At 32.3% G+C, this 25,567-nt stretch overlaps 2 protein-coding genes across 2 annotated transcripts; both read right to left on the bottom strand.

Moving 5' to 3' along the window:
• Positions 1-551: 551 nt before the first annotated feature.
• On the bottom strand, positions 552-5,915 carry LOC143080512 (uncharacterized). Its single transcript, XM_076256381.1, has 3 exons — positions 5,731-5,915; positions 2,927-3,274; positions 552-2,571 (listed from the first exon to the last, which is right to left on the bottom strand). The coding sequence occupies exons 1-3, from the start codon at positions 5,804-5,806 to the stop codon at positions 1,592-1,594; spliced, it is 1,404 nt and encodes a 467-aa protein (XP_076112496.1). The 5' UTR covers positions 5,807-5,915; the 3' UTR covers positions 552-1,591.
• A 3,389-nt stretch (positions 5,916-9,304) lies between these two features.
• On the bottom strand, positions 9,305-16,976 carry LOC143080511 (uncharacterized). Its single transcript, XM_076256380.1, has 4 exons — positions 16,824-16,976; positions 15,923-15,977; positions 12,063-12,196; positions 9,305-9,607 (listed from the first exon to the last, which is right to left on the bottom strand). Exons 1-4 carry the CDS (start codon positions 16,864-16,866, stop codon positions 9,480-9,482), a joined length of 360 nt encoding a protein of 119 aa, XP_076112495.1. The 5' UTR covers positions 16,867-16,976; the 3' UTR covers positions 9,305-9,479.
• Between the last annotated feature and the right edge of the window lie 8,591 nt (positions 16,977-25,567).

Below are 25,567 nucleotides of genomic sequence, written 5' to 3'. Positions count from 1 at the left end.
ACATGAATATCAATTATATGGTCATTTTTATAAATTACCTGTTACAAAACTTTGAGTTTTTCGGAAAAAATAAGGATTTTCTTATTCCAGGAATAGACTACCTTAGTCGTCTTTGGCACAACGTTTTGGAATTTTTGGTCCTCAATGCTCTTCAACTACGTACTTGTTTGGCTTTATAACTTTTTTGATCTGAGGGTCACTGATGAGTCTTATGTAGACGAAACGCGTCTGGCGTATTAAATTATAATCCTGGTACCTTTGATAACGATATACATGCCTGGTTATTGAAAAATGTGAATGTTTCAAATAAGTCAACAATTTATTAAAAATGAATTAACAGAACAAAATACAGTTCAATACGTTAAACAATAAACTTCATCAACAATTACTAAGCCAACTGATCCGTCATGTGCATGTTTACTTAAAGGTTAAAGTCAGGCTTATATCCTTACTAACTAATAAGTTTTTCTCCCTATAAAAGATTTTTTTTTTTAATTTTACATTAACTGTTTATCTATTCCCATTATTTGAAAATGACCAATTACAATTGATGAGTAAAGGGGAACAACTACTATACTAAAATTAAAAGTGACATTTTGATAAACGTCTTCATCTATATCTTTCAATTTTGGTTATTGAAGCGACCGTTTAATTGTTATACAAAGTACTTTACTACGTCGATAGTGTTATTGATTGATTACATCTTCGAGGTTTATTGTGTATCGAAGATTTGGTTTAGATGTTAATCTTTAATTTCATATTCGAATATAGTGATAAAGATATCCTTTCACACAAAAAAATAAAAATTAATTTTCCAGATTAGATTTAAATTTAGTCAACATGTCTTTTTTAAAGTTCTTTGTTAATTATATACAGGCTCAAAGGACGCGATCAACTGTGTCATTATTAACGGTCTTGCATGATCTTCTTTATTGTAGTTTGAATATTAAGTTACTTGTAAGGTGTATGCTATTCTAAAAACTATTGAAAAAAATGTACGTCATATCGTATTGAGTGATATTACTATTTATATTGAAGGTTCAAATTAAATATCTCTTGTCATATGCAACATTTGTGGAGACATACACTCATACTAATCTGTTTTGTGTTATTCAAACTTAAAGGTCAAAATATTTTGACTTAACTCCCTTTCCTCACTCTAAATGACACAACAAGCAGTAAAAACAATACAAACTTAAGTTGCCTTTTTTATTTTGTAGTTTGAAATGTAAAGCACGAATTCAAAAAATGAATATTCGAAATATCAAGTAAGGTAGATTCAAACAAGGGGTTCATCAAACCTGAAAAAAAAACTTTAGACTTAATTAATCAACAGACGGTCATATTGCTTACAGACATTTTCCAAAGAAAATTGTGAATAAATCCTAAATAATACTGAAAATATACCAAAAACTGTATGAATTGTCGATAGTGATGCACAACGAACATTTCATCATTAGAGTGTCCAGAGTTAGTTCTACTATTCAAATATGAATAGAATTGACATAATTCCGAAATGGTTGTACAATTTAACTAATTGTTTAGGGTTTCTATCACACCTACTCCGATGACATTAAAGAATTAAACAGCTCTATACATAATCTAAGTTACTGACTACACGTTCGTCGGGATCAACCGATCTTACATAGCTACGACCATGTGAACTGTTACGTGTTATGTTATCATCCCTCCCTAAATCCTCAGGAACCACTGATATCCTACTCTTGATAAACAGACCTCTATTATCATTGTGCGTCTTTGGTTGATCAATATTCGATACTGACTGCATCGTGTGTGAAGACACTCGAGATTCATTGTTTACAGAATTCCTTGTTTCGGATTTGATTGAATTTCTTGAATCCTTATTTGCCACATTTCTTGTATCACTTCGTTTGGACAATCTAGATTCGTGTTTTGTTGGACTTCCATTGTCCATTTTAGTGCTTGTCCTTGAGTTTCGCATCGAAGGACTTTTTTCCTCAGGATGCACTGACAGTCTACTTGCATTGTTTGGATAAAATGAAAATTTTGTTGACATTCTAGATTCCGGTTTTGATAATTCTCCCATTGGATCTTCTTTGTCATCTGATTCAAGGTCCTCAATTGTAAGAACACGTTGTTCATTGTGAATTCGACTGTTATTCCTATTATTTGCATTGTTAATTTCAACTAATCCTAGTGGAACAATTATATTTGTTGTTGAAACATAATTACTATTTCTGGAATTAGATTGCTGTATAATTGGTGCAGGAACAGGTGGTGGAATAGAAGATGAAGGACTATTAACACAAGTCACTTCCGGTTGTATGTCGTCTGTATGAAAAGAACTGCGACTTTGTATTGTAGAATTTCTTGTCCTACTTCTCTGTCTGTTTTCTTGACGTGTACCTATTCTTGAGTAATATGCTGGTGGTGGAGAATTTGGATATGGTGGTGGAACATATCTGTTTTGTTGTGAAGGTGCCTGTGTTGGAGCCTGTGTTGGTGCCTGTGTTTGTGGCTGAGGCTGATGTGGTATATTTGTATCCGTTTCCTGTCCATGGTAATGTGGAGGCTGTGACGTACCTTCAACTACATATAATTAAATAACTTAATATTAACTTAAATGTCCACAAAAATTCATTCAATACAATCAGATGTGAAAGTTCAATGTGTACGTTTCGTTTTATATCATCTTAAATTGTTTTATATATTAAACAGGTCGTTACTTGTATCGTTTAAATTGTTTTATAATTGTCCAAGACTGGTCTTTTTAAGGTACCATTGCGACGTTGGGTTTGCTTATTGCTTTTTAATGACGGACGTAAGTTGTCCTATAGTTGATACATTTTTCGTAATTTGTTTTTTGTTTTAAAGTTGTCTAATTGGTAATTATACCACATCCTCGTTTTTTACATAAGTAAATATGGTTCCCATATTCACCCACCTTCTTGTCCTGTAGCTAGAAAAGGATCCCCATTAACAAAAGGATCCATCATAAGTCGTCTCTGTCTTTCTTGATCTCTCTCCCGCTGACGCCGACGCCTTTCCTCTAGTCTCTGACGAAGTTTCTTTTTCTTTCGGTATCGACATATTACACAACATAGAATTACCACAATGATAGTAGCGATAGTACCTCCAATAAAGACAGATACCAATATAAGTGTCAATGTTGGTATACAACACCGTGTGTCACCTGTACCGTCACTTGGTATGCAGCAGCCCCCGACAGCACACGATTCTGTATCATAGTGTCCATTTAATGCACCGCTACATTCCTTACTAAGGCAAAAACCTACAATTTTATTAGGAAATGAAACTTTAAAATAAAACAGCAAGTTTAAAATATTTAAGATCAGACAGAATGCCCTCTTGGTATCAATTTTTGGTTTCATTACTAAGGACATCGTCTGGTTTTTTTTTGTACAGTCTCTTTTGTTTAAATATTTTGTAGTCTCATATCTTTTAAATATTTTGTACAGTCTCTTGTGTTTTACATTTTTGGTACAGTCTCATTTTTTTCAAATATGTAAGATGGTGTTGCTTTGGCCTACTCCGTATTATTAACACTTTAGAGTTCTGTTGTTTTTCTAGTATAGTAAACATGTTTCCCCTGATTTTAGTTTGTAACCCGGATTTGATTTCTCTCAATCCATTTATGACTTTGAAACAGCGGTATACTACTGTTGCCTTTATTTATCATTTCTGATTTCCCTATAAGCATTGAATTTGCTTTTGTACTTTTTGAATGTCACTAGGTTCTCACGTGTACTTTTTACTTGTGCCAAAACATATATATTAGCATTTCCACCTACCCTCCTGTCCTGTAACTTGAAAGCGGTATACTAATGTTTGCCTTTTTTTTTACATCTATTGAGCTTTGATTTTTATAGTAGCTTTGTGGTGACAAGAAAAGTACAAAACTACCGTTATGAGTGTGGTATCATCAAATGAACCAATCGAATCATATTTGATTATGTAAATAAATCCATTAGCCATACTCCCTTACGGATATTTGGACTGTTTTATTTTGTTTTATACTTTCTTTCTTTCGAATGATTTATCTTTTTTGATTTTTTCTATTTAGCATACTAAATAATTTATATTCCACAAACTTATGTTGTAATCTAGCAAATAAATACGTGTTTTCGTGCTTACATGATTTACAACATACTCTTATTTCTTTAATGGTGGTATATTTAAATTGTTAAAACGGTCCCATATGAAAAGTGACCTAAGATTGATATGGTTATTTTGCTTCGGACTCTTTTGGTAATATATCTTCACATGTTTAAGTATTTATCGCCCTGGTAAAGAATATTTATAGGACAATAAACATATTACCGGCTTTACCAAGTAAAATATCAGTCACTTGAAAAATGTGAAGCATATGGCTCGCTTCTTTTACATGTTTTAGTTATCAAAGGTACCAGGTTTATAATTTAATACGCCAGACGCGCGTTTCGTCTACATAAGACTCATCAGTGACGCTCATGTAAAAAAATATATTTTACTATATAAATGGGCGGAAAGCCCAATATTTTATATGTATCCTCCCTGGTTTCACAATTTTTGGTTTGAGCAATCCTCATGATGCTAAATCTAGGAAAGCGCTCCGTTAGCATGAAACTTATTGAGTGTTTTCTTATTCTTACTAACTAAATTGGCATCCTTTAAGGATTATGTACCCTTGTGTTAATTCAATGCTAAATAAACGTAAATTTTATAGAAAATCCACAGCCTTTAATTCCCCTTGTACTCTCATATTTGATAATTTTGTGCTTGATAAATAGAGGATTATTACATGCAGTGCTAGCAATGGTTTCCTTAAAACAAGTTTATAAATTTAGTTATTGGTTAAAACAAATATAAATATGGACCAATTCAAGTACACCTTTTATGGTGCGCTCGACTTTAGTGACTCACCATGAGGTGTTTTGTAATTTATAGGTTGTTTAGGCCTTTTTGTAAACAATGAACGCTAGCACATCATAGAAAAACAAGTGAGTAATCTATGTTTCAAATTTTATAACAAAAATCTCTATATTAAAGTCTGTGGATTTTCTACAAAGTTCTTGGTTTTATTTTCACAAAATTCTCTTTTTCTACTAAACGCAACGAAACTATAAATAATAAGGCTTTGCACGAAGTCTCCCCTCGATAATGTACAAAATGGCCCATCTCTATTATTCATTATCTTTGCTGTCTTGATAATATTGCAGTTTGAAATTTTCGTAATTCACAGGCCACAGAAGGGGTCATAAACCTTAAGTAGAATTCAATATATTTTATACCTATATGTAATCCTTCATTCCTGAGGGTGTGCAATTATAATATAATACAATTCTATCAATGGAAAAATTATAAAACAACGCATAATCTACTTGTTGACTTTATAAAATTACATCCCGAATTGTCATTTTAACAATGAAACCGGAAAGCCCTGTTATAATAAAAAAGAATCAACGAGACGAAAATTTGATCAAGTACTGTCAATATCTTATTAGAATTTTTTTATGAACTAGTACTTCCAATGTGTTGACGAAAAATACACATTTACTGTACTACTTTTTACCAGATATCTTTATTAAAATCATTCCAATTCAGTAGATATTGTTGTATACCTCGACAATAAAATATCTGGTTGTTTTTTTTTCTCAGACAGCAGACATGAAATTTGATATTTTGTTTTTTGCTTTTACTTAATGTTTTTTCAAAGACAAATGAACGAACTAAGTGATACCAACATACCTGTAAATAACAAAAGAAAACAAAATATAATTTCCAAAATATTGCTGAATTGATATGAATTATTCATAATATGCATCCATTATATAATATAAATCTGTAAAAAAAATTAAAAAATCCAACCCGACTTTTAAAAGTATTAACACTTTTTGTTTGGTTAATCTACCCAAGAATAATCGTGAGTTAAAACAATAGGTCAAACAAAGCGAGAAAGTTAAACATATAGCGCTCCAAGACACCGTAAAAGTTTGTACTATTTATGAAATATGCTTTGAATTTATTTTTCAAAACAACATACAAATGTATAATGGCTTTTTACCCTAACCCGTGTCTTTATACATTTCAATGTTATTCAAGGGATAGAATGAATACAAATCGAATATAGAATTCTACTTTTTGACAAAAGTATTTTATTGAATGTCTTAAAAATGAATTAAATTGATTGAAAGATTAAGTCAAATTTGAAAAGTTACGATATACAACTCAAAAAGGGACAATTACGTCAACAGGTTTACAAACGAGTCATAATAAATACACGATTCATATGCATGTCATATTGACCTCATACATAATAGAGTACTTCACTTTTTTATCCGTTAAAAGAAGAGATTTTTGACAAAATATATTGCGATATTAAAACAGCGTCACAAGCCACACGTAAAAGACCTTACCGGAAAACCTGTTTTACCTATTAACATAAAATAAACTCATCATAGATACCAGGATTGAAAGATCGAAAGTGAAAAGAAGTTTTTCGACAAATACAAGCTTGTTTGTCGCATTTCCGTATTAAACTTATTTTGTTGTTGGAATGCAGGACTGAATTATCATAATAGACCAGATGCAGCGTTGATGCCGGACCTGCAAACACTGGGGGAGGGGGAGTGTCTGTGTCTGTAATACTGTAAAAAGAAATGGACGGGAATCAATATACGTTAAATAAAATTGGAAAGTTCATTTAAGGAAATCGAAGTATTCTCTACTTCATAAAGTTTACTTCAAAACCATTCCTTTCTGTCGTTTTCGTGTGGTTGTGTGTTTGTGTGTTTGCGTGTTGTATGCTATTACAATCCGTTGAGCTTACCTGTTGACAAGTTATTTTCATAAGCACACGGACATAAACTTAACATAGGTACTAGGCTTAAAGTTTGGTAAGCCGGACGCGCGTTTCGTCCACAAATGACTTATCAAATAACCCCCAAATCAAAGAAAAAACAAACGGTCAAATAAACTTAAAAGTTGCAGAGCGTTGAAAACACAAATCCCGAAAGGTTTTGCAAAAAGTAGCCTTATATTATATATGCATAAATAATATGGATTTGCAACGAATTTATTGCGATTGGAATACGGGAGATAATCCAATCTGAGCCATGCTCCATCTGCATTAAACACCTGACACTTGTGTAAAGTTTTCATTTATTTACGTGTATTAGCCTATTAATGATATGTCATAACTTCGATAGTTTTACAAGTGTCCACAAAAGAATATGTCGGATGCCTAACTTAAACTTTGTGTTATCAAAGTATAAACAAAATAATGTAGTCTTAGAGATGGCAAACTACAATGATTTTCAATCATGCCGATAATAGAACATTTCTTGAGACACAGACTTTAGAAAATTGACTTTCAGAGCAAACCCTTATTAAAATAAAGAAAAATTACTATGCTAAATTATTAAACCATACAATATAGGTTGGTTTGCTTTCCTCTAAGAAATTTCTAATTAAATCACTTGCTTATCAATTCTGCATATAAAAGTACACGTCTTGTCAAAGTTTTAAAAAAAAGACTTCTGAGTTCAATACGCCCAAATTGAAAAATATGATATTGTCCTTAATTTAGTAAGGAGAGAGTTCACAAATTGTTCAGGTGCTCAAGACGACCATTGAGGATTTACAAGTTTTATAGATGTCATCATAAATTGACTAAAAATTTTGGAATATGTTTGTCTAAGATGGGTATCGAAGTGTTTGATTTTGTTGTAGCCAAACCATAATAACATGTAAATCGTTTTGGGTTTTTTTTTCTTGTTATTTTTTGCTATTACTCTTTTACGTCTTTGAATTCGTGATGAGAGCTTGAAACACAAGTGGAGTAGTTGACGGAAAAAACAATCTGAAATGCAGAAACGACCATGATAATGCCCATACTGGTTTGCTTTTTTTTTACTGAATGCATGCCATCTTACTTTCACTCCCGGCTTTCACTCTGCAACATGATGAAAATTCAAACGGAAGGGTTCTTGTATGCGAAAGAAAAAAAGTAGATGATTTCATAGTCACCAGTACATTTATTTTCTTTACTTGGACCTCTCTTGAAGGAATATTTCTCTTGTGTTCCGAAAAGATGATATCGATCAAAATATTCATTTACATTGAATAGGTGTTATTTTAAATTACATCCCAGTTCGTTTGTTCTACCAGGGGTGATCTGAGCCGGATCACCCCTACCAGATCACCCCAGCTGGAGTTTTCTATTTCTACATACTTTCCTTTGTCCTGTAACATTTTGGCGGGAATGATTCGAACTCAAGACCATAAGCATATTAGTCAACAAATCAAACCACTACACCAGGACGACTGGATAAGAACTCTCATTAATTTAACATATTTAAAGGGGAAATTTTAGATAACTCGCTACACTAGAAAATCGCCCCACACCTCATCGCACCATTTTTTCACAAACTCGCCCCACTTAGAACCTTCTAAGTCAAGACTTTCTCTGTCGTCACTAATAAATTCATCGTGGATTTTCTATTTTTCATAAGTGGGGCGAGTTGGCAGACCTTTATTCAATGGGATTTCAAACCTTTTTATAAGTGGGGCGAGTTTGTAAACAAGAGTGGGGCGATTTATCAGAAAGTGGCGATATAGTGTTGGACCGTTTAGCCAGTGGGGAGAATTGACATCGTTTCATAATGAAACATCGTGTTCGGGGGTCATTAAGGGTATATATTTTAAGGTAATATATAAAATATATTATGATGGTATGGTTTTTCATATAATCTAGAACAGCTGGGATGTAAAATAGTTATCCCATTCGGACTTGGTGTGTCAGAATGGGATAACTATAACTGATTGACTACATATCCTGACATCATTTTAAATCACTGTTGAAAACATATGAAAAGGAAACACCTTGTTATCATTTTATATTTTTTTTAACTAGCAAAACAATTCCAAAGATAAAGCAACTTTTGTCTCTGTTCAATAATGGTTATGACAATGTTAATATTTTTTTACTGGAGATATAATTTTGAAATAATTAAGAAGTAAAAAATCGTTGAAATATTTCATACGCAACTAAATTTTAGGATACACATTATGTTTTTAAAAATATTTTCTTTTTATTTGATCCTAAATGAATCGCTATTATGATTTTATATTTATTTTTAAAATCAATACAAACAAGTCAAGTGTCCGTGGTCATTACATCAGCAGCACGGTTAGAAGATGTTTTCGCCATCAACAAATGATAAGTATTTTATAGCTATCTTGTTACTGTCTTTTTCTGTTAATGATCTGTATCTAGTGTCTTTTTTTGCAATGAGATTCGTCTTTACATAGACTTGGTATATTGATGTCTAAAGATTTATTTTTATTTTTTAACAACAACAAAACAAAATATGCAGAGAGTTTACAATTACTAGTACGTTGCTTCAACCAAATGTACTACGTAGACTTTACCAACATTGTAATGTCTTTGTAAACGGTAAATAACGACAACAATGTGTGAATTACTGTTATGTTCACTATTCCGTTACTCCGGGGAGCGATATATGTGTTTCGTAGGCTGGTGGGGGATGAGATGGATAATTATAGTTTCGAGGTGAATACGCTGGTGGAGCAGGAAGTCGGTAAGGTCGTCTGGAGTCTTCATCTGTTATATAAAAATATAATTAACATTACTTTTCAAACAAAAATGTACCACACTTTTTAAACCGTCGTCTTAATTTAATATGTTCAACTTGACTACACCCATAAGAACTCATAAATCCTAAGAGAGTATTTATCTTTACTTGATTGCTGTATCATTAACGGTTACTCTTGACTCTTTTTTGAATATAATGATTTAACTCTATACATGGGAATAGAATAATGAACTAAAAAATTAACAAATTAGTGCAAAACAAAAAAGTTAAGACATGAAACAAAAAGGGAAAATTAGCACTTTACTTGCAGTGTAAGTTTACTAACTAAAATGTATAGATCTGTGTGTTCTATGCGAAGGCTTGTTATTTACAGCTGGTGCTTTCTACCAGACGATTTATTGGAGTTTTTGCCTTCTTTTGTTTATTCTTTTCGTAAAACATTGTTGAAGTTTCTTTTTTAGTGTAGTAATCATCTTTGATATCAAAATGTTTTGGCGTGGAATAAGACTAAAATATACTGATCTCCAAGGAAAATTCAAAACGGAAAGTCCCTAATTAAAGGTAAAATCAAATGATAACACATCAAACTAATGGACAACAACTGTCATATTCTTGACTTGGAACAGGCATTTTCAAATGTAGAAAATGGTGGACTGAACCTGGTTTTATAGCGCTAAACCTTTCACTTGTATGACAGTCGCGTCAAATTCCATTATATTTACAATGCGTGAACAAAACAGACATAATAGGCCAACAGTCAAATATGGGTACAACAGTCATCACTGTGTCACAATCCCAAAACATACAAATATTTAACAAACAAATATTTAACAAACAAATGTTTAACAAACAAGCACAAAAAGCATCTATCAAATTTAAAACCACATGCATGCAAAATTAACACAGATACAAAATTATTCGCGAGATTTTCCTTCATATGCGAAAGACCATATGATTTTATCTCACAGGAAATTCCTTTCCACATTTTGTAAAGGTGTATTTTAATAAACAAAACAACAGTCACGGCTTCCTCTGACTCATTTTCAAACTTATACTTCGAATTATACATAATCGGCCATCTAGGAGACGATTTTAATTTTGAAATTATCAATCTCCGCCAACTTAGTAGCAGTATACCAACTTCATCTGCATATGGGCTATACATTTCCCAACTCATTCAGTATTCAGGAGCTTGCAGCTGCTACTCAGACTTGTAAAACGTACCCAGTGTCTAAGCAGAAAGTTGATGCACGATGGTTATGTTAAAGATAGTCTTATCCGTTTTGTAATATTTTCATCGGAAATTACCAAGATCTTGTTAATAAATATTTAGTATCGACCTCACAAACAATATACGATGGTCTTAAAGGAAAAATTCTAGGTACTGACGTTGTGTATCATCTTAATTACGTATTACAGAATTCTTTTTTTTTGTTCTTGTAAATTATTTCTTTTACGATTTATATTTTCCTTGTAATATCCATTTGCTCTGTACTTATACATCCCGTCATTATCATATTATACTGTGGTAAATTTTTGTTTCCTTGTCTTTCGTTTTTGCTGATGTGCTTTTTCTATATGACTTTTTTTCTTACATATTTGTTTGTTTTTATAGCTATTAAGATTATAACACAATGTTGACTGATGTATCCCTAATTCTTTTTTTTTTACATGTTTACCTATTACATTCATTTGTTTTTGTTCACACATTCTTGTTACGATTATAGAATTGCAAACGACTTTCATACTCGTGGGAGGTTTAGTTAGCTATAAAATCAGGTTTAATCAACCATTTTCTACATAAAAATGCATGCTTGGAATGTAACAATTTGATTATGTATTTGAGATTTTCATTTGTCATTTGAGTAGGGACTTTCCGTTTTGAATTGAGTTCAGTACTGTTGTTATTTAACTGGATGCCTAAATAACAAAGAGTCATTACATGGTATCGCTGGGTCATGCAAGTACACGTCATATTTTTTTAGCAACCAAAACCGAATGGGTATTGTGAAACAACACTCTCTAGTGGAAGCAAGAATCAGATGTGGATATTAAAACAACATAATGATATTGCATGCAAAAAAACTTTTCTCTTTTCTCTTTCAATACTCTTTCAATATTATTGAATATTTGCTAGTTAACCAAAAATTCCGAGTGGAGAATTAAAATCATCACTTCGAAAACTTTACGGACGCTATCACGAGTTGGTACATATAGGACTACTTGTAAACAAATGATGCGATGCCGGTAAGCTTATCGTAGCTTTGTTTTGTTTTGCATTTTGTAATTTTACATTTGAATTTAGTTTTATATGAAAGACGTTACAGTTCCTGCACTCTCAATTGTTTAAGTATGAGTATAAGTTCTCGCCCTTCTTTTTAAGCATAGAATTAATACGAATGCAATCATTTTGATTTATAAAATTAGCTGAATACATTTTGCGGCGATTCTAAAAATACGTACATGATGGCGGACCACGTGCTCGTATATTTCGGACAGGAGTCTTTTTACACTTCAAACAAACACATCGTACAATCAAAATAACAATCACCATAAGAACCATTCCACCTGCTATGGAGGCAATGATAATTGTAACCCTGAAAAATACAATCCATCCAGAAAAATATTCATAGAGGTGAATGTCTTTTAACACTTATTTCTAAACATGCTTACCACTTCTTGTATAGACAATTGTAATGGCCGATCTAACACAACAGTAAAAAGAATAAATAAGGTTAAATCACTCTAAAAAGAAAAGTTGTCATGTAAAGGACGAAAGATACCAGAGGGAGAGTCAAACTCATAGATCGAAACTAAAATAGCACCAAATGCACATTACTGAATAAACTTCTATTCAGTGTTTCTTGAAAGGAGTTTTAAACTTTTCATAGAGTATTGGTAAAATTTGATCAGCAAAAAATTAAACAAGATATAGTAGGGATATAAGAGGAAAAAATAATTTAAATCTTAAAACCTTACCACTTATTTCAATATCTACAGAATATAACACGAATAACATACGATATGTCGCTCTTTTGACATAGAACAAAACGTTTGGGTAAGCTATTTACTATATTCGTTTTGTTACAATAATGTGCTTTTGAATACACTTTCAATATTATTGTAATAAAGAAATGAAACATCTTTAGAAAGACGTCCTTTTAAAAAAAATGATTTAGATGTGAACCAATACCAATTGCATTTCAGCTCAAAATATAAGCTCGAATATATGCTCGTCGAAATAAAAAATGAAACCTTTATGGTTTGTGAAACATAATATTAATCAAACTGAATCCAAGTTGGACCTAAATCCAAATTTTGTACTATTTTCAATTTTGCATCTGTTATTCGTTACGTTTTATTTATTTAGTTAAGAACTATATACTACGTGATATACTTCAGATGTGTACAGTACAACAAAAGATACTGATATTATAAAAAAAGATTTTTTATTTGTCTGATACATGCGAGGATTTACTATACAAATACTTGATACATGTAGCATGTATAACAAAAATGTAAAATAACAAAAATACCGAGTAAAATCAAATCTAAAAGTCCCTAATCAAAGGCAAAATAAAAGCTTAAACACATCACACGAATGGATAACAACTGTCATATTCCTTATTTGCAACAGGCATTTTCTGATGTAGAAAATGGTGGATCTGACCTGGTTTAATAGCTATAGCTAAACCTTTCACTTGAGTATGACAGTCGTATAAGATTCCATTATATTTGCAACAATGTGTGAATAAAACAAACAGACATGATAAGTAAAACTGTCTAAATTATGGATACAACAGTCAACATTGTGTTAAAATCTTAATCACTATAAAACAATACCAACTAAATTCTGAAAAAAGAATAATCATGAAACATAGAATTCACAGTGAAATGAATAAGAATATTATTATTTCTTATTGAGCTTAAAACATATGTAACAAAATAGAGCAAGGTAATTAACAGACTAAATCTAAACTGTATAATCAAGATAATATCTAAATTCATTAAGGTAAGTTTTGCCAATAGTACTTCCTTCTTTTGACATGTATGTATATCTAGTATAACCTCGTTTGACAAATTGTCAATTGTCTGTATTTATGTTACAGAATACAATAACCCTTTAATTTATCAGATACTAAACAGAAAATGATCATGACGTATCTTAAAGGCATTATGCCAGATGCAATTAGCGATAGTTAAATGTATTTTCCGAGTCTTTATAGTTCAATCTTTGTCACATATACAAATCTAAAAACAAAAGATATACATGTGTTTTGTTTTAATTTATTCTATGCTTCTTAATACACCAGGTTAATAAGTCCCCAGACGCCTTTTTATGAAAAGGGCTAGTATGAACGTTAATCCCCTTTCTGTTGTTCGTTGCAACTTTTCAAATAACTCGGTTCTCATTCCACATGGAAAATATGAAACCATACTGGGGTATGTCATTCAAAGGATGTTTGCTGTTTAAGTTTTTCATGTCTGATGACATCACCAGTAGAAAATTAATTTAACACATTTTTCAAAAACTCTGAGAGAGAACTTACACTACTAAACCTATAGAAAATGATACATTTCAGATCATAGGTAAAAAAATAAAAACAAAATGCCTGTCCAATAAAAACAGAATATCACTTGACAATGACGTCGGTAGATGTGTTTCGGTCAAATTGTGTGCGGAAATTTAAAAGAAGACTAAGTTACTGACAATCTCTGTTAAAATTCTATATTTAAATCCGGCAAAACAATAAGCACTATTATATGAAAATCCTTAAGTCAGTCTTTTTGTCCTATTTCAAACGTTAACTAAATGGCATTTCAAGTCTCTTAACACAAACAAAATAAATAATATCGTTGCCTTGTCTGTGAAAGTACATTTATTTATCAGGTACAACCAAATCCAGTCAATCAGTTCCGTCGGGTATTACATACATTTTGTTGACATTACTTAACATTTTACTGTACGGACAAAATGGAACGGCCATCTGCCGGATAGGTTGCCTTTAAAAAGTTATACCACTGTTATTTTTGTATTTCGTATAAAATGTGTATTACAATAATAGAAATATAAAACAAAACTATATTATTTTATATGGTATTGCTTTGCTTTATAAAAAAAGAATGGCCAACGTAGATACAAGTATCTTGTCTTAGGGAGGGATAAATCCTACTTTGTAAAGGACCACTCTGATTCAAACAAAAAATTCTCTGAAACTGATATTATCAAGATGCTTGATTTCTTGATTGACAACATATTTGTTACGTTCGGAGGCCGTGTTTTTCAACAGACTGTCGGCATTCCAATGGGAACAATTTGTGCCCCTCTACTTGCCGACTTGTTTCTTTATTATTATGAGGCTGACTTCATGCAGGAACTTCTTAGGAAGAAAGATAAGAAGTTAGCAATATCCTTTAACTCTACTTTCCGCTATATAGATGATGTTCTTTCATTAAATAATTCAAAATTTAGTGACTATGTGGAACGCATCTATCCAATCGAGCTATAGATAAAGGATACCACAGATACAGTTAAGTCGGCCTCATATCTTGACTTACATCTAGAAATTGACAATGAGGGTCGGTTGAAAACAAATCTTTACGACAAAAGAGATGATTTCAGCTTTCTAATTGTGAACTTTCCATTTCTAAGTAGCAACATTCCAGCAGCACCTGCATACGGGGTATATATCTCCCAATTGATACGATATTCCCGTGCTTGCATTTCCTATCATGATTTTCTTGATAGAGGGTTGCTGCTCACAAGGAAGCTATTAAACCAAAAGAATCATCCCTTCGTAAATTTTACGGACGTCATCACGTGTTGGTTGACCGTTATGGAATAACCGTTTCACAAATAATATCGGATATGTTCCTTACGTCGTAACTACAATCCCCTTCCCTTTTATGAATATGACCTACCGAATTAAGACTATTTACCGGATTTGTTATCACATAAGCAACACGACGGGTGCCACATGTGGAGCAGGATCTGCTTACCCTTCCGAAGCACCTGAGATCACCCGTAGTTTTTTTGGTGGGTTCGTGTTGTTTATTCTTTAGTTTTCTATGTTGTGTCATGTGTGCTTTTTTTGTTTGTCTTTTTCATTTTTAGCCATGGCGTTGTCAGTTTGTTTTAGATTTATGAGTTTGACTGTCCCTTTGGTATCTTTCGGCCCTCTTTTATTTATAGAGAATAAAATATTTCATATCTATTGATATATATCTGAATTCCCAAGAGTATTCTAAGGAATAGAAAATTGTCATCCCCGGAATTTAACTTTATATGGTTTTCTCATTCTGTATTTGTACATGTGACTTACACGTAATCGACATCTTGCTGAGCAGTTGAAGAGGCTGCCTTTACACCTGTATTACCTGAAATAATAATTTACTTCTGTTAACTGACTACCACGACCATCAGAGGGGATATTTCCTGAGCAATTTAATATCAAAATTGAGAATGGAAATGGGGAATATGTAAGATACAACAACGACTTATATGTATATTATAACTCAAGTCAGTAAAATATTCAGTTAGTTGTCAATGTCAATTGTTTTATATAAATGTTAAATATGATCTTCCCTATGATACTTATCCTTTTGTCACGTCATATAAATTACAGCCTGACTTTCTTGAAATGTTTATGAATGCCAAAGATTTTTGACTTTTTTGATTGCTTACTTATTCGGCGTAAGATTATTTTTCTTTCTTTTCCTTTTCTATAAAGCTTAACTAAATCAATGAGACAGCACCTTAACATTATCTAAACTCTACTTTATAATATAATAGACATATTTACCAAATCTGTACAAACCCGCAAAAGGATTTTTTTTTATTTAATTACAATGATAACTGTGCTATGGACGAACAGAGATGTAGAGTAAAATGCAAAGTGACTCCAACCAAAAGTAAACTATTAAAGGTCGTCATGTCATAAAATTGATGACATGCTTCTTTTAGTAGCGAAAAGGGGTTCTTGGGGCATAAGACTTTCTCGGGGCGAAATGTGCATTTTAACCTGTTGTTATGACGGCTTATCTATTTTCTAGATAAGATATACCTTCTAGGTAAGACTATATCGTGTTAGTTCTGAACGGGCCATGATATCCTCCCGCTCGTGTCTTGTCCATATCCTTGCCCTCACCCAAAAATCATATGGTCTTCCCCTAACTTCGATTACTCAAAATAAACAGAAAAATCATAAACTACATTATACATACCTAAATGAAATAGAAATAACCATCCTAAAAAAATATATAGCATATTACAAAATGTAGTTCGCAATAGGTACCAGTTATTTAGAGTCTTCCATATTTAATCACGACTTCTATACAAATGTCATATATTTAAAATATCTGTATGATTCGTCTTGCTTTGATACTATCATTCTATTTTTTGTGGATATGTATATTTTAATTATAGATTTAAATCTTTAACAGTATTGTCGAAGAACAACTGTATATACATTTGAACCATATAATGACATAAGTTGAAATAAGTATTTAAACGTTTGAGGTCACGCATTGGTTAACTTTTCTGGTACTTCTGATTAAGATATTCAACGAACATTACTTATAAAGTTGTACACTTATGGTACCATACACTTATAACAGAACTTCATAAGATCACACTGAATCATGTCTTGTTTATTCTAGTTGTTTCATTTTAGTAAAAATATAGATGTTGATAACATGTCCGTCCAAAGTTAATAACTACGCAATACCTTCAAGATTTAAGTCCTTCGTGTCTAATAAAGTCCAAGCTAATTTCGATTTTATTAAATAATTATTTCACTGTCATGAGTTATACACAACCTGTAACATAATTGGTAAAACATTACCTAATTAGAGGTTGTTTACAATAATAAGCACTGAGAACCATTGGCTGAGTTTTAAACATAAAGATTAACAGCTGCAAGAACTTTCTGCTAGAAAGAAATGTTCTGTAATAGGCCAGTCCCAAAAAACCAACAAAAAATAGCATTCCCACATGAACAAATTAACATATACTTTATACACACGTTTCTGTGATACAAGTGTTTTTTTGTTTGTTTTTTTTTTTTGTGTGTGTTTGTTTATTTTTGTAATATATCGTGTGGGTATCTTGTGTGTGGGCTTGTTTTTTGCGTCTCTTTTTTTGTGGTTTTTAATACAATGTAATTGACTGTTTTGTTATCATTGTTTTTTGTCTTAAGTGTCTTCAAGTATATCTTGTTGAGTGATTTCTTTAAGGCACTAGTAATATTTTTGTTGGATTATTGAAAACATGTTTTCAGTTCATTTTGAGATAGTAGTAGCATAGGGTTTATAGAAAGAAAGAAGATACAAAGGAGACAATTCGAACATCTTACGTCCAGTAAAATCTGACAACACCATAACCAAATATAAACACAACGAACAGACAAACACATGTAACCAGATGTTACACAAAAAAGATTATACAAACTTATTCCAACCAACAACTTAAATGAACTTCAATGTTACGGCATAGTAGCCAGTTCCATCGCCGTATTGTGCCCGTCATAATGTTCTAATCGAGGAAAGGAGACGGTTTTGCGATACCGAGAAATGGAGCAAATTCATGGTCAACTGTGAAACAAATTTTCCACAACCACCAACAGGGTTCCGTAATTTTGAAGAAACGAGTTTAATTAAATCACTTAAAATCCTGATACAAATCTTCCTTGTACGCATTATAACTTTCTATCAACGAAACCTTGATAGGAAATAAATGCAAGCCTAATTTTCAAGTTTTAATCGAAAATTAAGAATGCATGACATCACTCATATTCGTAATTTATACTTTTAAGAAGAACGTGTCCATAGAACTCGGATGCGCCACTCGCACTATCATTTTCTATGTTCAGTGGACCGTGAAATTGGGGTCAAAACTTTAATTTTGAATTAAAATTAGAAAGATCATATCATAGTTTCAAGTTGATGTAACTTTAACTTCATCAAAAACTACCTTGACCAAAAACTTTAACCTGAACTTCGCACTATCATTTTCTATGTTCAGTAAACCAAGAAATTGGGGTCAAAACTATAATTTGGCATTAAAATTAGAAAGATCATATCATGGGGAACATGTGTACTAAGTTTCAAGTTAGTGAAACTTAGACGAAAATCTTAGTATGACTATAAATTTTTACTTCTGTTTTTCATTCTATGAACAACAAAATTATTTATTTTGTATAAAATACTTACGTTCTCCACCTTACAACAATATTTTTTTTCTTTTACAATTTTCTATTGGGCGGCAAGGTTAGTTATTTAAGGTTATTAATTTTGAAAATGGAAATGTTTTCTTTCTGTATTTTTTTTTTCATCTAGATACTGCTGTTGCCTTATTTATTCCTTCCCTTATTATATTGATTTTGTATTTACATTGTGTCATAGATCAAATTGTTTCGTTCAATCTATGTTCACTTGTGTGTATGTCTTTTGATGATTGAGATAAGCCTAAGTATTTCAGTTTTTTGTGTGGCTTTCTATGTTGTGATGTTACACTAGTGTTTCTTGTAAAAAAGAACGTTTGTACCCGCTACATTTATATTTACACCTGTCTTAAATCAGGAACCCGATGTTCAGTTGTTGTCGGTTTTTTATGTGTTTCATATGTGTTTTTTTCGCTTTTCGTGCTTTCCTGTTTGAATGGTTTTCCACTAGTAATTTTTGGGGCCCTTTATAGCTTACTGTTTGATGTCAGCAAAGACTCCATGTTGAAGTCCATACTCTGACCTATATTGGTTTTTCTTTTACAAACTGTGACTGGGATGGACAGTGGCACTCATTCCACATCTTATTGAGTCTTTGTACTGATCAAAACGATATCACTTAATTTTTGCTTTACACATATAGCTTTTCTGGGGAAATGGTCAAAAACCGCTTATTTTAAATTAGATAAAGGGAGGTATAGAGTCAACGTCATTGACAGATATACCGTTCAACAATATAATGCCAAAAGAATGCTAGAGGTCAAGTAGTATAACTCCACCAAACGTGTCTGTTCCAAATGAACAACTTTGTCTAAGGTTCTTGTTTGTCATATCTTGATGTTATTCCTTATTTTGAGCATTGATTGTTCTGATGGGCTTTGGTGAATGTTTTACTAACAACTGTCTAGTGTTTGGGACTATGTTTGCCCTTTAAACTACATTCTTTGATTCTTATTATTGGGTTGCTGTCTTTTGTAAGTTTACCCTAAACCACCATCATTATTATTATCGTAAAAAATACCCTCCCCCCTAAAGAAAGGATACAAAAAACGACTTTCTCAATGTAACCAAAACTTGATGTATGAATGGTAAAGTATTTTAAATTTAGAATAATTGTAGCTACGTTTAGATGTTAATTAACTGGAATTTGCGGTTGTTTCTTAAGCAATTGTGTCCCTATATTGTGTTACAGGTGATAGTGACGATAACAGAGTAGTAGATAAATAAATGTGACAACAACTGATACTGTAATCATTGTGAATACATTCAGATGTTGTTGTCATAAATGGTCGCCGTTTCGTTGCTAACGTTACAAACTAACAGTTGATCAGTTTCTCGACAATATGAAATACCGCTTGGACCTTTAAGGTTATTTGTTTTGTCCAGAATAACACGGTGTTGTTTTCCGTCACTCGATATTACTAGAACCTGATCATAGTCTGGTAGTACAATAAAAACATTACCATGGTTATCCACATCTAATGAAGTAGAAGCAGAATTCAAAAAACATGTTGGGCAATGCAAACAATTGTCATTAAATGCCCATAATTGATTACCAGTATGGTCAAAAGCATAGAGAGTCTCAGTATCCACGCTTACACAATATATCTGATCATTGTGTACTGCTACATTATAAACCATATTCAGTTTTACAGGAATATATTGCAAAACAGTTCCATCCAAATAAATTATCTTTGTCTTTGTCTTTCCCTCACCCTTTCTATCTTCCTTGTATTAATATCCACTATCTTAATATTTCCCGCGGCAGCAACAGCTATTTGATTACTATCAATAGGCGTAAGATCAAATATGCCATGCATTTCAAGCTTACCCTTGAAACTCCCGTCGCCGTTATACAATATAAGTCTGTCATTCCAATTATCAGCAAATGCAAGCTTCTTTGTAGGAAAAATAGTACAAGCAGTCAGAGACATTGTCAGCCTTGGTCGACTTTTCATCTCTATTGATTGATGAAGCTGCAGGTTGATTCTATCGATTGAGTCAAGTTTTTGAATGTTGAGTTGTGCTTGTTTTTTGGAATGATCGACGAACTTGACGGTGTCAGAACTTTCTCCGACGACAATATCCCCAAAGGATACGAAGTTTGAAAGTAAAGACTGTGTATTATCATTCGTCTTTAATTCTAAACTGTACATTGTTTGTTTCGATAAGTCTTTCCTTACTTGTTGTTTTTGTCTATAGAGTAGGTTTCCTATTTGTCGTATTCCAATAAAGACTTGCTTCTCGGAGGCATACTTTTTTATGTTAGACAGACGACTGTGTAGCGCTATAATTTCTTCTTCTTTTACCTTTAAAGCATAACAATTATCTTTAACATTTTTAGTGCATATGTTATACCTCAGCTCAAGATTTCGTAGGAGATTTTCTTGTAATTGGTCCAAGTGATTGTTTATTTTGCGACGAATGCTATACATTTTTTTCTTGTTGTTTCAAATCAGTGTTAAATTTGTCTTCTTTCTCTTGATATTCAGCGAAGGTTTGACTCGTACTTTGAATTTCGTTTTCAAGATCTGCTAGTGCAGTAGAAGTGTTCGACCCTTTTGCAGCTTCGGACAGTTTACATATTTTGCATTTACTGTGATGCTCTTGCAAACACTTTAGGCAAAGTATTGAGTTATGTTGTGAACAGAAAAATTCATATGGCTCTTTGTGATGCTCACAGTTTTCATCAAAGAACAACTCTGTACTTTTCAAGTAGTCAGTTATTGAAATCAAGTGGTGGGATCGAAGTATTTTTGTCCTTTTATGATCTTTGACACATTCGTCACAGAAGCCCTCTCCGCAGTCATTACACCACGAATGGGCCGACTTTGATAAACCATCAAATCCACAAGGTTCACAATTAACTGAATTACCCTCAACCATACTATTCCTGTTAAACAAAACAATAGATAATGATCATGGTATTCCAATGTATGAGTTCTATTTTAAAGACGTCAATTCTAACCCTTGACTTCTACGTAAACAAGGTATTGTACAATATGTTCGGATTTAATCCACATGAGAAATCCCGATAGCGTGAAGGTTTACTTCATAATTATTGCTTTTAATGTAACAGTAAATACAGAATATATGATACATGATATGCACTTTTCTATATTTATATGTAATGGACATCTTAACCTAATGAAAGCCGTCACGTATTTCTTTATTTTATTACGTACTATAAGTCAAATTTTAATTCATTCGAACGGACGTCTTAATATGATACCCAATAAAAAAAAAAGTAGTTTCTGCAAACAAACTTCAATGTAACCAGGAAGTAAGTTTAAAAGCTGACATAGCAAAGCGCTTCAAACGCACTGAATGTAATATTGTCCTTTCCAATTTCATGAAAGTATTCTGTCAATCTTCTAAACTACTATTTGCTATAGCTTTACTACAAAAAATAAAACAGTTTACCTTTGAAATCGATTATTTCTCTACAATCAATCACTCTTATCTGATAAAATATGTCTATACAGGTAAATAATTCTTATATCATTTGCGTATCTATAAATACTTGAATTGGATTGGTCAATTGGAATTTTTCTCTTGGTTTACACTTCGATAAACCATGTCCGAAACTACTTTCGTAATCTATTCATGCGCGATACACATTCTTGAAGGATACTGGGAGTTTTAGCAAATTGAGATTATAAAACAATTGCATAACAGTTGTTTCTATTCTAATTCATATATAACAAAACAAAGAAATAAAAAAAAATGCCATAAAGCTTCGAAAATGTATAAAAATAAAATTTAAATAAAATTCCGGGAAATTTCATGAAGGATTTGGCGAATTTACGTCATGGCAAAACACGACGTCACACGAATAAATATTTTCAAGGGAAAGATTATTTCGTTATGTGTACGCTTCAAATTCGGGTAATATCTAATTAAAATGAAGCTTTTGAGGTAGGTGCTATTTCGTTTTAGATTCTGTTGCATTTATCGGACATTTATGATTTTTAGAAAGTCAAGATGGCGGCGTACTCCTTAGTTACGACATACCATTGTGCTTTTGATGGTAAATATAGTAGCCGTCAAACAAATAATGTAAATTAATAATGGCGTATGTTTGACTGAAGAATTATAAGGATTAAACACATTTTTCTAGAGGTTATTGATGTGTAAACCGGGTCTTTTACTCACAAACTTAACATAAAAGTCCTTCGGACTTTTATTCAGTTTGTGAGTTAATCGCCCCGGTTTACACATCAATAACCTCTAGAAAAAAATGTGTTTAATCCTATAATAAAATAAAATCACGTGACAAATGAAAAAGAATGAATATTTAATAATACAAGGAACACTAACTCTATATAGATACCATATACATGTATGATGAATTATATTTTTAAACATGTATAGTTATATAAATTAAATGACCAGATTTCTTTTTGTATTTCATATTCTCCTGTCTTGAGATTTGATTTCTATGGGTAAATCAAATACAATGTGATACTGTTCAAAGACTGATAGACGAGATTGTATGTGTATTATTGTTACTCACTGTGCGATTTTATCATTTGTTTATACAAGTAGCAATTGAATAGTATTATTGTTCATTTTTTCACAATACATTCACATCTGTTGATCTGACTGTACTTAAACTCACCAAATATACAGGCTAATAGTTTTATACGCCAGACCCGTGTTTCGTCTACAAACGATCCATCAGATGAATAATAAAATAAATTAATTTTGAATGAAGCTTGTATGAAATTAAATTGTTAAAACATTATTGACAAGTAACTCATGTATATATGTTTATGAGTCAATGCTTTCTAATATACTGGTATAATCTAGTTTAGAGCCTTTTTCTATTCATTTGATCAAGACTGAAAGAGTTACCTGGTTCAACGTCGTTAAAGGTGTAAGTCATAACTCGTTATGGATGGATTACATTGTTTTGTAGATATAGGAAGATGTGGTATGAGTGTCAATAAGACAACTCTCATCCAAGTAAAAATTTATAAAAGTACACTATTATAGGTCAAAGTACGGCCTTCAACAAGGCGATTTGGCTCACACCGAACAGCAAGCTATAAAGGGCCATAAAAATTTCCAGTGTAAAACCATTCAAACGGGAAAACCAACGGTCTAATCTATATAAAAACGAGAAACGAGAAACACGTATGAACTACATAGACAGACGACAACCACTGTACATCACATTCCTGACTTTGCCCTGTTATAAATTGTGTGTTGATGAAAAATCTGTTATAGGCTCTATTGGGTTTATTTATTACTTTTCAGTTTGACATGTTATCTAGAGAACAGGTTTCTCTGGACTTTTTTAAAGATCCAAAAATCTTATTTTGTATAGTCATTCAGTTGCAGCCCGTTAACACAAACGTTACATTTCCCTTCATTGATATAAAAATAAGAAGATTTTGTATGATTACCAAAGGGGAAACTTTACACAAGCGACGAAATTGATAAATACGGATCACCTTATGGTCTTCAAGAATATGTTGAACCCATACCACATAGTCAGCTATAAAAAGCCCCGAATTGGAAAATGTAAACAATGAAAACGACAAAACTGTCGCCCTGATTTATATACAAAACTAATGAACGAAAAACAAATTTGACATACAACAACAAACGACAACCACTGAAGTACACGCTCGTGACTTGTGACACGCACACACAAAGTGTTGGGGAGTTACACAAGCTTGAAGGCGCAAAACCGCCTCAACCAGTACAGAATAAGAATAAACTATAAAATTCAATTGAAAAGGGTATACCTCATCGAGTTACAATGGTGGAATCTGTTTCTGTAGTGATTTTAATCCTTCTTTTTCAAAGATTTGAGGAAAGTTGTGTACTTTTGATGTGACGTCATCGGGCATGGTCGCCTTTTTTCATGACGTCACAATATGAAAACAAGAAAATTTGACGTCATAATTAAATTTCAACCAATCATGTGCTGAGAACAAATTTTTCACTAGAGATTAGAAATATTTGTCTCACACTGGTCAGGAAATGTGAAAATTGCATGAAAATTAGAGAAAGATTAATGTCCTGTGCCATGCCTCTTTTGGAAGAGATTAAATTAACGATATCACGTACAATAAGTAGGTTCGTCATGGTAGGGGTCACTTCAATGACTGGCTAGAAATTTGGACTGCTATTGCAAAATACGGAAATGTTAAATAAAGATTTAACCACAAAGAGTGTTGCAAAGGTTTTTAACATGCAGATCTTGACATTTATTTTACAAGGCATCGTATATTGTCCTAATATCTGAAGAAAGGTACGTGATTGTGTTTCCCACATAGCAAAACGGACGCCAAAGTTAAATGTCCCTCTGAAATCTTTCGAACCTCCTTGAGAAAAAGGGTTTTACTACCGAAGCATAATAAGTTCAAAGCATGGCCAAATTATATACCCCTGTGAAGCCTTGTGGTACAGGGCCAAAATTAACGTATTATTGAAGACCGTATGATGAGCTCTATAAAGTCCGTTGTTTAACATTTCTTAGATATGTGTCCTACCATACACCAATGTACACAACAACTTCTTCAAAGGAGTTTTGAGAAAAATCAACTGTAATCGACGCTATATATGTTTTACGATCACTATCACGATTTGGTTGACTCATACGATTCGTCGGAGTCTCAACTAACTAGCAAATGCAAAGCAGCAAATGCTTACCCCGTTGAAACACCCGGTCTTCCTACTTTTAGTATATCAGGAAATTGATGTTCAAATGTTGTAATTCAATTATCAATTACT

The sequence above is a fragment of the Mytilus galloprovincialis genome, chromosome 6 (genome assembly GCF_965363235.1).
Source record: "Mytilus galloprovincialis chromosome 6, xbMytGall1.hap1.1, whole genome shotgun sequence".
NCBI lineage: Eukaryota > Metazoa > Mollusca > Bivalvia > Mytilida > Mytilidae > Mytilus > Mytilus galloprovincialis.
Note: the sequence above shows the minus strand (reverse complement) of the source record. Positions and strands in the feature narration are given on the sequence as shown.

What these genes read in the sequence shown, in the direction of transcription:
- LOC143080512 (XM_076256381.1), bottom strand. Translation starts at nt 5,806, where the DNA reads ATGCATATTATGAATAATTCATATCAATTCAGCAATATTTTGGAAATT. An exon ending in TTTTCTTTTGTTATTTACAG is followed by an intron (nt 3,275 to 5,730) that starts GTATGTTGGTAT and finishes ATAAAATTGTAG; the next exon opens with GTTTTTGCCTTAGTAAGGAA. An exon ending in TCTAGCTACAGGACAAGAAG is followed by an intron (nt 2,572 to 2,926) that starts GTGGGTGAATAT and finishes AATTATATGTAG; the next exon opens with TTGAAGGTACGTCACAGCCT.
- LOC143080511 (XM_076256380.1), bottom strand. Translation starts at nt 16,866, where the DNA reads ATGCTATATATTTTTTTAGGATGGTTATTTCTATTTCATTTAG. An exon ending in CAGCAAGATGTCGATTACGT is followed by an intron (nt 12,197 to 15,922) that starts GTAAGTCACATG and finishes TGTATTTTTCAG; the next exon opens with GGTTACAATTATCATTGCCT. An exon ending in AGCACGTGGTCCGCCATCAT is followed by an intron (nt 9,608 to 12,062) that starts GTACGTATTTTT and finishes TTTATATAACAG; the next exon opens with ATGAAGACTCCAGACGACCT.